Here is a 16,544-nt window from a genome sequence, read left to right as displayed (position 1 = left end):
AAGTCTAACATTCTAATAGTATCTGTCACAAGTCTAACATTCTAATAGTATCTATCACAAGTCTAACATTCTAATAGTATCTATCACAAGTCTAACATTGTAATAGTATCTATCACAAGTATAACATTCTAATAGTATCTATCACAAGTCTAACATTCTAATAGTATCTGTCACAAGTCTAACATTCTAATAGTATCTATCACAAGTCTAACATTCTAATAGTTTCTATCACAAGTCTAACATTCTAATAGTGTATCACAAGTCTAACATTCTAATAGTGTCTATCACAAGTCTAACATTCTAATAGTATCTATCACAAGTCTAACATTCTAATAATATCTATCACAAGTCTAACATTATCTGTCACAAGTCTAACATTCTAATAGTATCTATCACAAGTCTAACATTCTAATAGTGTCTATCACAAGTGTAACATTCTATATAGTATCTATCACAAGTCTTACATTCTAATAGTATCTATCACAAGTCTAACATTCTAATAGTATCTGTCACAAGTCTAAAATTCTAATAGTATCTGTCACAAGTCTAACATTCTAATAGTATCTATCACAAGTCTAACATTATCTGTCACAAGTCTAACATTCTAATAGTATCTATCACAAGTCTAACATTCTAATAGTGTCTATCACAAGTCTAACATTCTATATAGTATCAATCACAAGTCTCACATTCTAATAGTATCTATTACAAGTCTAACATTCTAATAGTATCTGTCACAAGTCTAACATTCTAATAGTGTCTATCACAAGTCTAACATTCTAATAGTATCTATCACAAGTCTCACATTCTAATAGTATCTATCACAAGTCTAACATTCTAATAGTATCTATCACAAGTCTAACATTCTAATAGTGTCTATCACAAGTCTAACATTCTAATAGTATCTGTCACAAGTCTAACATTCTAATAGTATCTGTCACAAGTCTAACATTCTAATAGTATCTGTCACAAGTCTAACATTCTAATTGTGTCTATCACAAGTCTAACATTCTAATAGTATCTATCACAAGTCTCACATTCTAATAGTATCTATTACAAGTCTAACATTCTAATAGTATCTGTCACAAGTCTAACATTCTAATAGTGTCTATCACAAGTCTAACATTCTAATAGTATCTATCACAAGTCTCACATTCTAATAGTATCTATCACAAGTCTAACATTCTAATAGTATCTATCACAAGTCTAACATTCTAATAGTGTCTATCACAAGTCTAACATTCTAATAGTATCTGTCACAAGTCTAACATTCTAATAGTATCTGTCACAAGTCTAACATTCTAATAGTATCTATCACAAGTCTAACATTCTAATAGTGTCTATCACAAGTCTAACATTCTAATAGTATCTGTCACAAGTCTAACATTCTAATAGTATCTGTCACAAGTCTAACATTCTAATAGTATCTGTCACAAGTCTAACATTCTAATAGTATCTGTCACAAGTATAACATTCTAATAGTATCTATCACAAGTCTAACATTCTAATAGTTTCTATCACAAGTCTAACATTCTAATAGTATCTGTCACAAGTCTAACATTCTAATAGTATCTATCACAAGTCTAACATTCTAATAGTGTCTATCACAAGTCTAACATTCTATATAGTATCTATCACAAGTCTCACATTCTAATAGTATCTATTACAAGTCTAACATTCTAATAGTATCTGTCACAAGTCTAACATTCTAATAGTGTCTATCACAAGTCTAACATTCTAATAGTATCTATCACAAGTCTCACATTCTAATAGTATCTATCACAAGTCTAACATTCTAATAGTATCTATCACAAGCCTAACATTCTAATAGTATCTGTCACAAGTCTAACATTCTAATAGTGTCTGTCACAAGTCTAACATTCTAATAGTATCTGTCACAAGTCTAACATTCTAATAGTATCTGTCACAAGTCTAACATTCTAATAGTATCTGTCACAAGTATAACATTCTAATAGTATCTATCACAAGTCTAACATTCTAATAGTGTCTATCACAAGTCTAACATTCTAATAGTATCTATCACAAGTCTAACATTCTAATAGTATCTATCACAAGTCTAACATTCTAATAGTATCTATCACAAGTCTAACATTCTAATAGTATCTGTCACAAGTCTAACATTCTAATAGTATCTATCACAAGTCTAACATTCTAATAGTATCTATCACAAGTCTAACATTCTAATAGTATCTATCACAAGTCTAACATTCTAATAGTGTCTATCACAAGTCTAACATTCTAATAGTATCTATCACAAGTCTAACATTCTAATAGTATCTGTCACAAGTCTAACATTCTAATAGTTTCTATCACCAGTCTAACATTCTAATAGTGTATCACAAGTCTAACATTCTAATAGTGTCTATCACAAGTCTAACATTCTAATAGTATCTATCACAAGTCTAACATTCTAATAATATCTATCACAAGTCTAACATTATCTGTCACAAGTCTAACATTCTAATAGTATCTGTCACAAGTCTAACATTCTAATATTATCTATCACAATTTTAACATTGTAATAGTGTCTATCACAAGTCTAACATTCTATATAGTATCTATCACAAGTCTCACATTCTAATAGTATCTATTACAAGTCTAACATTCTAATAGTATCTGTCACAAGTCTAACATTCTAATAGTGTCTATCACAAGTCTAACATTCTAATAGTATCTATCACAAGTCTCACATTCTAATAGTATCTATCACAAGTCTAACATTCTAATAGTATCTATCACAAGCCTAACATTCTAATAGTATCTGTCACAAGTCTAACATTCTAATAGTGTCTATCACAAGTCTAACATTCTAATAGTATCTGTCACAAGTCTAACATTCTAATAGTATCTGTCACAAGTCTAACATTCTAATAGTATCTATCACAAGTCTAACATTCTAATAGTATCTGTCACAAGTCTAACATTCTAATAGTATCTGTCACAAGTCTAACATTCTAATAGTATCTATCACAAGTCTAACATTCTAATAGTGTCTATCACAAGTCTAACATTCTAATAGTATCTGTCACAAGTCTAACATTCTAATAGTATCTGTCACAAGTCTAACATTCTAATAGTATCTGTCACAAGTCTAACATTCTAATAGTATCTGTCACAAGTATAACATTCTAATAGTATCTATCACAAGTCTAACATTCTAATAGTGTCTATCACAAGTCTAACATTCTAATAGTATCTATCACAAGTCTAACATTCTAATAGTTTCTATCACAAGTCTAACATTCTATATAGTATCTATCACAAGTCTCACATTCTAATAGTATCTATCACAAGTCTAACATTCTAATAGTATCTGTCACAAGTCTAACATTCTAATAGTATCTATCACAAGTCTAACATTCTAATAGTATCTGTCACAAGTCTAACATTCTAATAGTATCTGTCACAAGTCTAACATTCTAATAGTATCTATCACAAGTCTAACATTCTAATAGTATCTATCACAAGTCTAACATTCTAATAGTATCTGTCACAAGTCTAACATTCTAATAGTATCTATCACAAGTCTAACATTCTAATAGTATCTGTCACAAGTCTAACATTCTAATAGTATCTATCACAAGTCTAACATTCTAATAGTATCTATCACAAGTCTAACATTCTAATAGTATCTGCCACAAGTCTAACATTCTAATAGTGTTTATCACAAGTCTAACATTCTAATAGTGTCTATCACAAGTCTAACATTCTAATAGTATCTATCACAAGTCTAACATTCTAATAGTATCTGTCACAAGTCTAACATTCTAATAGTATCTATCACAAGTCTAACATTCTAATAGTATCTATCACAAGTCTAACATTCTAATAGTGTCTATCACAAGTCTAACATTCTAATAGTATCTTTCACAAGTCTAACATTCTAATAGTATCTGTCACATGTCTAACATTCTAATAGTATCTATCACATGTCTAACATTCTAATAGTATCTATCACAAGTCTAACATTCTAATAGTATCTGTCACAAGTCTAACATTCTAATAGTATCTGTCACAAGTCTAACATTCTAATAGTATCTGTCACAAGTCTAACATTCTAATAGTATCTGTCACAAGTCTAACATTCTAATAGTATCTGTCACAAGTCTAACATTCTAATAGTATCTGTCACAAGTCTAACATTCTAATAGTATCTATCACAAGTCTAACATTCTAATAGTATCTGTCACAAGTCTAACATTCTAATAGTATCTGTCACAAGTCTAACATTCTAATAGTATCTGTCACAAGTCTAACATTCTAATAGTATCTGTCACAAGTCTAACATTCTAATAGTATCTGTCACAAGTCTAACATTCTAATAGTATCTGTCACAAGTCTAACATTCTAATAGTATCTATCACAAGTCTAACATTCTAATAGTATCTATCACAAGTCTAACATTCCAATAGTATCTATCACAAGTCTAACATTCTAATAGTATCTATCACAAGTCTAACATTCTAATAGTATCTATCACAAGTCTAACATTCTAATAGTATCTGTCACAAGTCTAACATTCTAATAGAATCTGTCACAAGTCTAACATTCTAATAGTATCTATCACAAGTCTAACATTCTAATAGTATCTGTCACAAGTCTAACATTCTAATAGTATCTGTCACAAGTCTAACATTCTAATAGTATCTGTCACAAGTCTAACATTCTAATAGTATCTATCACAAGTCTAACATTCAAATAGTATCTGTCACAAGTCTAACATTCTAATAATATCTATCACAAGTCTAACATTATCTGTCACAAGTCTAACATTCTAATAGTATCTGTCACAAGTCTAACATTCTAATAGTATCTATCACAAGTCTAACATTCTAATAGTATCTATCACAAGTCTAACATTCTAATAATATCTATCACAAGTCTAACATTATCTGTCACAAGTCTAACATTCTAATAGTATCTGTCACAAGTCTAACATTCTAATAGTATCTATCACAAGTCTAACATTCTAATAGTATCTATCACAAGTCTAACATTCTAATAGTGTCTATCACAAGTCTAACATTCTATATAGTATCTATCACAAGTCTCACATTCTAATAGTATCTATCAGAAGTCTAACATTCTAATAGTATCTGTCACAAGTCTAACATTCTAATAGTGTCTATCACAAGTCTAACATTCTATATAGTATCTATCACAAGTCTCACATTCTAATAGTATCTATCACAAGTCTAACATTCTAATAGTATCTATCACAAGTCTAACATTCTAATAGTATCTGTCACAAGTCTAACATTCTAATAGTATCTGTCACAAGTCTAACATTCTAATAGTGTCGATCACAAGTCTAACATTCTATATAGTATCTATCACAAGTCTCACATTCTAATAGTATCTATCACAAGTCTAACATTCTAATAGTATCTATCACAAGTCTAACATTCTAATAGTATCTGTCACAAGTCTAACATTCTAATAGTGTCTATCACAAGTCTAACATTCTAATAGTATCTGTCACAAGTCTAACATTCTAATAGTATCTATCACAAGTCTAACATTCTAATAGTATCTATCACAAGTCTAACATTCTAATAGTATCTATCACAAGTATAACATTCTAAAAGTATCTATCACAAGTATAACATTCTAATAGTATCTGTCACAAGTCTAACATTCTAATAGTATCTATCACAAGTCTAACATTATCTGTCACAAGTCTAACATTCTAATAGTATCTATCACAAGTCTAACATTCTAATAGTGTCTATCACAAGTCTAACATTCTATATAGTATCTATCACAAGTCTTACATTCTAATAGTATCTATCACAAGTCTAACATTCTAATAGTATCTGTCACAAGTCTAAAATTCTAATAGTATCTGTCACAAGTCTAACATTCTAATAGTATCTATCACAAGTCTAACATTATCTGTCACAAGTCTAACATTCTAATAGTATCTATCACAAGTCTAACATTCTAATAGTGTCTATCACAAGTCTAACATTCTATATAGTATCAATCACAAGTCTCACATTCTAATAGTATCTATTACAAGTCTAACATTCTAATAGTATCTGTCACAAGTCTAACATTCTAATAGTGTCTATCACAAGTCTAACATTCTAATAGTATCTATCACAAGTCTCACATTCTAATAGTATCTATCACAAGTCTAACATTCTAATAGTATCTATCACAAGTCTAACATTCTAATAGTGTCTATCACAAGTCTAACATTCTAATAGTATCTGTCACAAGTCTAACATTCTAATAGTATCTGTCACAAGTCTAACATTCTAATAGTATCTGTCACAAGTCTAACATTCTAATTGTGTCTATCACAAGTCTAACATTCTAATAGTATCTATCACAAGTCTCACATTCTAATAGTATCTATTACAAGTCTAACATTCTAATAGTATCTGTCACAAGTCTAACATTCTAATAGTGTCTATCACAAGTCTAACATTCTAATAGTATCTATCACAAGTCTCACATTCTAATAGTATCTATCACAAGTCTAACATTCTAATAGTATCTATCACAAGTCTAACATTCTAATAGTGTCTATCACAAGTCTAACATTCTAATAGTATCTGTCACAAGTCTAACATTCTAATAGTATCTGTCACAAGTCTAACATTCTAATAGTATCTATCACAAGTCTAACATTCTAATAGTGTCTATCACAAGTCTAACATTCTAATAGTATCTGTCACAAGTCTAACATTCTAATAGTATCTGTCACAAGTCTAACATTCTAATAGTATCTGTCACAAGTCTAACATTCTAATAGTATCTGTCACAAGTATAACATTCTAATAGTATCTATCACAAGTCTAACATTCTAATAGTTTCTATCACAAGTCTAACATTCTAATAGTATCTGTCACAAGTCTAACATTCTAATAGTATCTATCACAAGTCTAACATTCTAATAGTGTCTATCACAAGTCTAACATTCTATATAGTATCTATCACAAGTCTCACATTCTAATAGTATCTATTACAAGTCTAACATTCTAATAGTATCTGTCACAAGTCTAACATTCTAATAGTGTCTATCACAAGTCTAACATTCTAATAGTATCTATCACAAGTCTCACATTCTAATAGTATCTATCACAAGTCTAACATTCTAATAGTATCTATCACAAGCCTAACATTCTAATAGTATCTGTCACAAGTCTAACATTCTAATAGTGTCTGTCACAAGTCTAACATTCTAATAGTATCTGTCACAAGTCTAACATTCTAATAGTATCTGTCACAAGTCTAACATTCTAATAGTATCTGTCACAAGTATAACATTCTAATAGTATCTATCACAAGTCTAACATTCTAATAGTGTCTATCACAAGTCTAACATTCTAATAGTATCTATCACAAGTCTAACATTCTAATAGTATCTATCACAAGTCTAACATTCTAATAGTATCTATCACAAGTCTAACATTCTAATAGTATCTGTCACAAGTCTAACATTCTAATAGTATCTATCACAAGTCTAACATTCTAATAGTATCTATCACAAGTCTAACATTCTAATAGTATCTATCACAAGTCTAACATTCTAATAGTGTCTATCACAAGTCTAACATTCTAATAGTATCTATCACAAGTCTAACATTCTAATAGTATCTGTCACAAGTCTAACATTCTAATAGTTTCTATCACCAGTCTAACATTCTAATAGTGTATCACAAGTCTAACATTCTAATAGTGTCTATCACAAGTCTAACATTCTAATAGTATCTATCACAAGTCTAACATTCTAATAATATCTATCACAAGTCTAACATTATCTGTCACAAGTCTAACATTCTAATAGTATCTGTCACAAGTCTAACATTCTAATATTATCTATCACAATTTTAACATTGTAATAGTGTCTATCACAAGTCTAACATTCTATATAGTATCTATCACAAGTCTCACATTCTAATAGTATCTATTACAAGTCTAACATTCTAATAGTATCTGTCACAAGTCTAACATTCTAATAGTGTCTATCACAAGTCTAACATTCTAATAGTATCTATCACAAGTCTCACATTCTAATAGTATCTATCACAAGTCTAACATTCTAATAGTATCTATCACAAGCCTAACATTCTAATAGTATCTGTCACAAGTCTAACATTCTAATAGTGTCTATCACAAGTCTAACATTCTAATAGTATCTGTCACAAGTCTAACATTCTAATAGTATCTGTCACAAGTCTAACATTCTAATAGTATCTATCACAAGTCTAACATTCTAATAGTATCTGTCACAAGTCTAACATTCTAATAGTATCTGTCACAAGTCTAACATTCTAATAGTATCTATCACAAGTCTAACATTCTAATAGTGTCTGTCACAAGTCTAACATTCTAATAGTATCTGTCACAAGTCTAACATTCTAATAGTATCTGTCACAAGTCTAACATTCTAATAGTATCTGTCACAAGTCTAACATTCTAATAGTATCTGTCACAAGTATAACATTCTAATAGTATCTATCACAAGTCTAACATTCTAATAGTGTCTATCACAAGTCTAACATTCTAATAGTATCTATCACAAGTCTAACATTCTAATAGTTTCTATCACAAGTCTAACATTCTATATAGTATCTATCACAAGTCTCACATTCTAATAGTATCTATCACAAGTCTAACATTCTAATAGTATCTGTCACAAGTCTAACATTCTAATAGTATCTATCACAAGTCTAACATTCTAATAGTATCTGTCACAAGTCTAACATTCTAATAGTATCTGTCACAAGTCTAACATTCTAATAGTATCTATCACAAGTCTAACATTCTAATAGTATCTATCACAAGTCTAACATTCTAATAGTATCTGTCACAAGTCTAACATTCTAATAGTATCTATCACAAGTCTAACATTCTAATAGTATCTGTCACAAGTCTAACATTCTAATAGTATCTATCACAAGTCTAACATTCTAATAGTATCTATCACAAGTCTAACATTCTAATAGTATCTGCCACAAGTCTAACATTCTAATAGTGTTTATCACAAGTCTAACATTCTAATAGTGTCTATCACAAGTCTAACATTCTAATAGTATCTATCACAAGTCTAACATTCTAATAGTATCTATCACAAGTCTAACATTCTAATAGTATCTATCACAAGTCTAACATTCTAATAGTGTCTATCACAAGTCTAACATTCTAATAGTATCTTTCACAAGTCTAACATTCTAATAGTATCTGTCACATGTCTAACATTCTAATAGTATCTATCACATGTCTAACATTCTAATAGTATCTATCACAAGTCTAACATTCTAATAGTATCTGTCACAAGTCTAACATTCTAATAGTATCTGTCACAAGTCTAACATTCTAATAGTATCTGTCACAAGTCTAACATTCTAATAGTATCTGTCACAAGTCTAACATTCTAATAGTATCTGTCACAAGTCTAACATTCTAATAGTATCTGTCACAAGTCTAACATTCTAATAGTATCTATCACAAGTCTAACATTCTAATAGTATCTGTCACAAGTCTAACATTCTAATAGTATCTGTCACAAGTCTAACATTCTAATAGTATCTGTCACAAGTCTAACATTCTAATAGTATCTGTCACAAGTCTAACATTCTAATAGTATCTGTCACAAGTCTAACATTCTAATAGTATCTGTCACAAGTCTAACATTCTAATAGTATCTATCACAAGTCTAACATTCTAATAGTATCTATCACAAGTCTAACATTCCAATAGTATCTATCACAAGTCTAACATTCTAATAGTATCTATCACAAGTCTAACATTCTAATAGTATCTATCACAAGTCTAACATTCTAATAGTATCTGTCACAAGTCTAACATTCTAATAGAATCTGTCACAAGTCTAACATTCTAATAGTATCTATCACAAGTCTAACATTCTAATAGTATCTGTCACAAGTCTAACATTCTAATAGTATCTGTCACAAGTCTAACATTCTAATAGTATCTGTCACAAGTCTAACATTCTAATAGTATCTATCACAAGTCTAACATTCAAATAGTATCTGTCACAAGTCTAACATTCTAATAATATCTATCACAAGTCTAACATTATCTGTCACAAGTCTAACATTCTAATAGTATCTGTCACAAGTCTAACATTCTAATAGTATCTATCACAAGTCTAACATTCTAATAGTATCTATCACAAGTCTAACATTCTAATAATATCTATCACAAGTCTAACATTATCTGTCACAAGTCTAACATTCTAATAGTATCTGTCACAAGTCTAACATTCTAATAGTATCTATCACAAGTCTAACATTCTAATAGTATCTATCACAAGTCTAACATTCTAATAGTGTCTATCACAAGTCTAACATTCTATATAGTATCTATCACAAGTCTCACATTCTAATAGTATCTATCAGAAGTCTAACATTCTAATAGTATCTGTCACAAGTCTAACATTCTAATAGTGTCTATCACAAGTCTAACATTCTATATAGTATCTATCACAAGTCTCACATTCTAATAGTATCTATCACAAGTCTAACATTCTAATAGTATCTATCACAAGTCTAACATTCTAATAGTATCTGTCACAAGTCTAACATTCTAATAGTATCTGTCACAAGTCTAACATTCTAATAGTGTCGATCACAAGTCTAACATTCTATATAGTATCTATCACAAGTCTCACATTCTAATAGTATCTATCACAAGTCTAACATTCTAATAGTATCTATCACAAGTCTAACATTCTAATAGTATCTGTCACAAGTCTAACATTCTAATAGTGTCTATCACAAGTCTAACATTCTAATAGTATCTGTCACAAGTCTAACATTCTAATAGTATCTATCACAAGTCTAACATTCTAATAGTATCTATCACAAGTCTAACATTCTAATAGTATCTATCACAAGTATAACATTCTAAAAGTATCTATCACAAGTATAACATTCTAATAGTATCTGTCACAAGTCTAACATTCTAATAGTATCTATCACAAGTCTAACATTCTAATAGTTTCTATCACAAGTCTAACATTCTAATAGTGTATCACAAGTCTAACATTCTAATAGTATCTATCACAAGTCTAACATTCTAATAATATCTATCACAAGTCTAACATTATCTGTCACAAGTCTAACATTCTAATAGTATCTATCACAAGTCTAACATTCTAATAGTGTCTATCACAAGTCTAACATTCTATATAGTATCTATCACAAGTCTCACATTCTAATAGTATCTATCACAAGTCTAACATTCTAATAGTATCTGTCACAAGTCTAAAATTCTAATAGTATCTGTCACAAGTCTAACATTCTAATAGTATCTATCACAAGTCTAACATTCTAATAGTATCTATCACAAGTCTAACATTCTAATAGTATCTGTCACAAGTCTAACATTCTAATAGAATCTGTCACAAGTCTAACATTCTAATAGTATCTGTCACAAGTCTAACATTCTAATAGTATCTGTCACAAGTCTAACATTCTAATAGTATCTATCACAAGTCTAACATTCTAATAGTGTCTATCACAAGTCTAACATTCTAATAGTATCTGTCACAAGTCTAACATTCTAATAGTATTTATCACAAGTCTAACATTCTAATAGTATCTATCACAAGTCTAACATTCTAATAGTATCTATCACAAGTCTAACATTCTAATAGTATCTGTCACAAGTCTAACATTCTAATAGTATCTGTCACAAGTCTAACATTCTAATAGTATCTGTCACAAGTCTAACATTCTAATAGTATCTATCACAAGTCTAACATTCTAATAGTATCTATCACAAGTCTAACATTCTAATAGTATCTATCACAAGTCTAACATTCTAATAGTATCTATCACAAGTCTAACATTCTAATAGTATCTGCCACAAGTCTAACATTCTAATAGTATCTGTCACAAGTCGAACATTCTAATAGTATCTATCACAAGTCTAACATTCTAATAGTGTCTATCACAAGTCTAACATTCTAATAGTGTCTATCACAAGTCTAACATTCTAATAGTGTCTATCACAAGTCTAACATTCTAATAGTGTCTGTCACAAGTCTAACATTCTAATAGTATCTGTCACAAGTCTAACATTCTAATAGTATCTGTCACAAGTCTAACATTCTAATAGTGTCTATCACAAGTCTAAGATTCTAATAGTATCTGTCACAAGTCTAACATTCTAATAGTATCTATCACAAGTCTAACATTCTAATAGTATCTGTCACAAGTCTAACATTCTAATAGTATCTGTCACAAGTCTAACATTCTAATAGTATCTGTCACAAGTCTAACATTCTAATAGTATCTATCACAAGTCTAACATTCTAATAGTATCTGTCACAAGTCTAACATTCTAATAGTATCTATCACAAGTCTAACATTCTAATAGTATCTGTCACAAGTCTAACATTCTAATAGTATCTGTCACAAGTCTAACATTCTAATAGTATCTGTCACAAGTCTAACATTCTAATAGTATCTATCACAAGTCTAACATTCTAATAGTATCTATCACAAGTCTAACATTCTAATAGTATCTGTCACAAGTCTAACATTCTAATAGTATCAGTCACAAGTCTAACATTCTAATAGTATCTAGCACAAGTCTAACATTCTAATAGTGTCTATCACAAGTCTAACATTCTAATAGTATCTATCACAAGTCTAACATTCTAATAGTGTCTATCACAAGTCTAACATTCTAATAGTGTCTATCACAAGTCTAACATTCTAATAGTATCTATCACAAGTCTAACATTCTAATAGTATCTGTCACAAGTCTAACATTCTAATAGTATCTGTCACAAGTCTAACATTCTAATAGTATCTATCACAAGTCTAACATTCTAATAGTATCTATCACAAGTCTAACATTCTAATAGTATCTATCACAAGTCTAACATTCTAATAGTATCTGTCACAAGTCTAACATTCTAATAGTATCTGTCACAAGTCTAACAGTTTACAATTGGCTCATTCATCCCCCTCCTCTCCCCTGTAACTATTCCCCAGGTCGTTGCTGCAAATGAGAACGTGTTCTAAGTCAACTTACCTGGTAAAATAACGGTAAAATAAATAAATAAATACAATTCTAATAGTATCTGTCACAAGTCTACCATTCTAATAGTATCTGTCACAAGTCTAACATTCTAATAGTATCTGTCACAAGTCTAACATTCTAATAGTATCTATCACAAGTCTAACATTCTAATAGTATCTGTCACAAGTCTAACATTCTAATAGTATCTGTCACAAGTCTAACATTCTAATAGTATCTGTCACAAGTCTAACATTCTAATAGTATCTGTCACAAGTCTAACATTCTAATAGTATCTGTCACAAGTCTAACATTCTAATAGTGTCTATCACAAGTCTAACATTCTAATAGTATCTATCACAAGTCTAACATTCTAATAGTGTCTGTCACAAGTCTAACATTCTAATAGTGTCTATGACAAGTATAACATTCTAATAGTATCTGTCACAAGTCTAACATTCTAATAGTATCTGTCACAAGTCTAACATTCTAATAGTATCTGTCACAAGTCTAACATTCTAATAGTATCTGTCACAAGTCTAACATTCTAATAGTATCTATCACAAGTCTAACATTCTAATAGTATCTGTCACAAGTCTAACATTCTAATAGTATCTGTCACAAGTCTAACATTCTAATAGTATCTATCACAAGTCTAACATTCTAATAGTGTCTATCACAAGTCTAACATTCTAATAGTGTCTATCACAAGTCTAACATTCTAATAGTATCTATCACAAGTCTAACATTCTAATAGTATCTGTCACAAGTCTAAGATTCTAATAGTGTCTATCACAAGTCTAAGATTCTAATAGTATTTGTCACAAGTCTAACATTCTAATAGTATCTATCACAAGTCTAACATTCTAATAGTATCTGTCACAAGTCTAACATTCTAATAGTATCTGTCACAAGTCTAACATTCTAATAGTATCTGTCACAAGTCTAACATTCTAATAGTATCTATCACAAGTCTAACATTCTAATAGTATCTATCACAAGTCTAACATTCTAATAGTATCTGTCACAAGTCTAACATTCTAATAGTGTCTATCACAAGTCTAACATTCTAATAGTATCTATCACAAGTCTAACATTCTAATAGTATCTGTCACAAGTCTAACATTCTAATAGTATCTGTCACAAGTCTAACATTCTAATAGTATCTATCACAAGTCTAACATTCTAATAGTATCTATCACAAGTCTAACATTCTAATAGTATCTATCACAAGTCTAACATTCTAATAGTATCTGTCACAAGTCTAACATTCTAATAGTATCTGTCACAAGTCTAACAGTTTACAATTGGCTCATTCATCCCCCTCCTCTCCCCTGTAACTATTCCCCAGGTCGTTGCTGCAAATGAGAACGTGTTCTCAGTCAACTTACCTGGTAAAATAACGGTAAAATAAATAAATAAATACAATTCTAATAGTATCTGTCACAAGTCTACCATTCTAATAGTATCTGTCACAAGTCTAACATTCTAATAGTATCTGTCACAAGTCTAACATTCTAATAGTATCTATCACAAGTCTAACATTCTAATAGTGTCTATCACAAGTCTAACATTCTAATAGTGTCTATCACAAGTCTAACATTCTAATAGTATCTATCACAAGTCTAACATTCTAATAGTATCTGTCACAAGTCTAAGATTCTAATAGTGTCTATCACAAGTCTAAGATTCTAATAGTATTTGTCACAAGTCTAACATTCTAATAGTATCTATCACAAGTCTAACATTCTAATAGTATCTGTCACAAGTCTAACATTCTAATAGTATCTGTCACAAGTCTAACATTCTAATAGTATCTGTCACAAGTCTAACATTCTAATAGTATCTGTCACAAGTCTAACATTCTAATAGTATCTGTCACAAGTCTAACATTCTAATAGTATCTGTCACAAGTCTAACATTCTAATAGTATCAGTCACAAGTCTAACATTCTAATAGTATCTAGCACAAGTCTAACATTCTAATAGTGTCTATCACAAGTCTAACATTCTAATAGTGTCTATCACAAGTCTAACATTCTAATAGTATCTGTCACAAGTCTAACATTCTAATAGTATCTGTCACAAGTCTAACAGTTTACAATTGGCTCATTCATCCCCCTCCTCTCCCCTGTAACTATTCCCCAGGTCGTTGCTGCAAATGAGAACGTGTTCTCAGTCAACTTACCTGGTAAAATAACGGTAAAATAAATAAATAAATACAATTCTAATAGTATCTGTCACAAGTCTACCATTCTAATAGTATCTGTCACAAGTCTAACATTCTAATAGTATCTATCACAAGTCTAACATTCTAATAGTATCTGTCACAAGTCTAACATTCTAATAGTATCTGTCACAAGTCTAACATTCTAATAGTATCTGTCACAAGTCTAACATTCTAATAGTATCTGTCACAAGTCTAACATTCTAATAGTATCTGTCACAAGTCTAACATTCTAATAGTGTCTATCACAAGTCTAACATTCTAATAGTATCTATCACAAGTCTAACATTCTAATAGTGTCTATCACAAGTCTAACATTCTAATAGTGTCTATGACAAGTATAACATTCTAATAGTATCTATCACAAGTCTAACATTCTAATAGTATCTGTCACAAGTCTAACATTCTAATAGTATCTGTCACAAGTCTAACATTCTAATAGTATCTATCACAAGTCTAACATTCTAATAGTATCTGTCACAAGTCTAACATTCTAATAGTATCTGTCACAAGTCTAACATTCTAATAGTATCTGTCACAAGTCTAACATTCTAATAGTATCTATCACAAGTCTAACATTCTAATAGTATCTGTCACAAGTCTAACATTCTAATAGTATCTATCACAAGTCTAACATTCTAATAGTATCTATCACAAGTCTAACATTCTAATAGTATCTATCACAAGTCTAACATTCTAATAGTGTCTATCACAAGTCTAACATTCTAATAGTATCTATCACAAGTCTAACATTCTAATAGTATCTATCACAAGTATAACATTCTAATAGTATCTGTCACAAGTCTAACATTCTAATAGTATCTGTCACAAGTCTAACATTCTAATAGTATCTATCACAAGTCTAACATTCTAATAGTATCTATCACAAGTCTAACATTATCTGTCACAAGTCTAACATTCTAATAGTATCTGTCACAAGTATAACATTCTAATAGTATCTATCACAAGTCTAACATTCTAATAGTATCTATCACAAGTCTAACACTTGTAAAAGTGTGCCATACCAGGTCTCCCATTGGTTTCCCAGGGGGCAGTTTGGGTCGAGAGGAGGGCCTTGTAGGAAGAGGGGGAGGTACTGGACTACCTCCTGACAGGGGCGTGGCAGGGCGAGGTGGAGAGGAGGGGCCTGTAAAAGGAAAAGGGAGGACCTATTAAGATTATGACCAGCCATGACCTCTAGATAGCAATCGACCAATAGCAATTGTAATAGAGCGAATAGCAAAAGTAATAGAGCGATGTCAACAAATTCCATTTTCACAATGATGGCA

The 16,544-nt window shown here is 30.1% G+C and overlaps 1 protein-coding gene across 1 annotated transcript in view; it reads right to left on the bottom strand.

Moving 5' to 3' along the window:
• The window catches only part of LOC129823740 (SH3-containing GRB2-like protein 3-interacting protein 1), a 90,597-nt gene that overhangs the window by 38,557 nt on the left and 35,496 nt on the right, over positions 1–16,544 (bottom strand). Inside the window, exon 17 of the mRNA XM_055882698.1 lies at positions 16,281–16,402. Within this exon, the coding sequence (XP_055738673.1) occupies positions 16,281–16,402 (122 nt within the window). The remainder of the gene's footprint in view (positions 1–16,280; positions 16,403–16,544) is intronic.

Source organism: Salvelinus fontinalis, chromosome 26 (assembly GCF_029448725.1).
Source record: "Salvelinus fontinalis isolate EN_2023a chromosome 26, ASM2944872v1, whole genome shotgun sequence".
NCBI classification, from domain to species: domain Eukaryota; kingdom Metazoa; phylum Chordata; class Actinopteri; order Salmoniformes; family Salmonidae; genus Salvelinus; species Salvelinus fontinalis.
The sequence above is the reverse complement of the archived record's forward strand: the minus strand, read 5'-3'. Positions and strand labels throughout refer to the sequence as shown.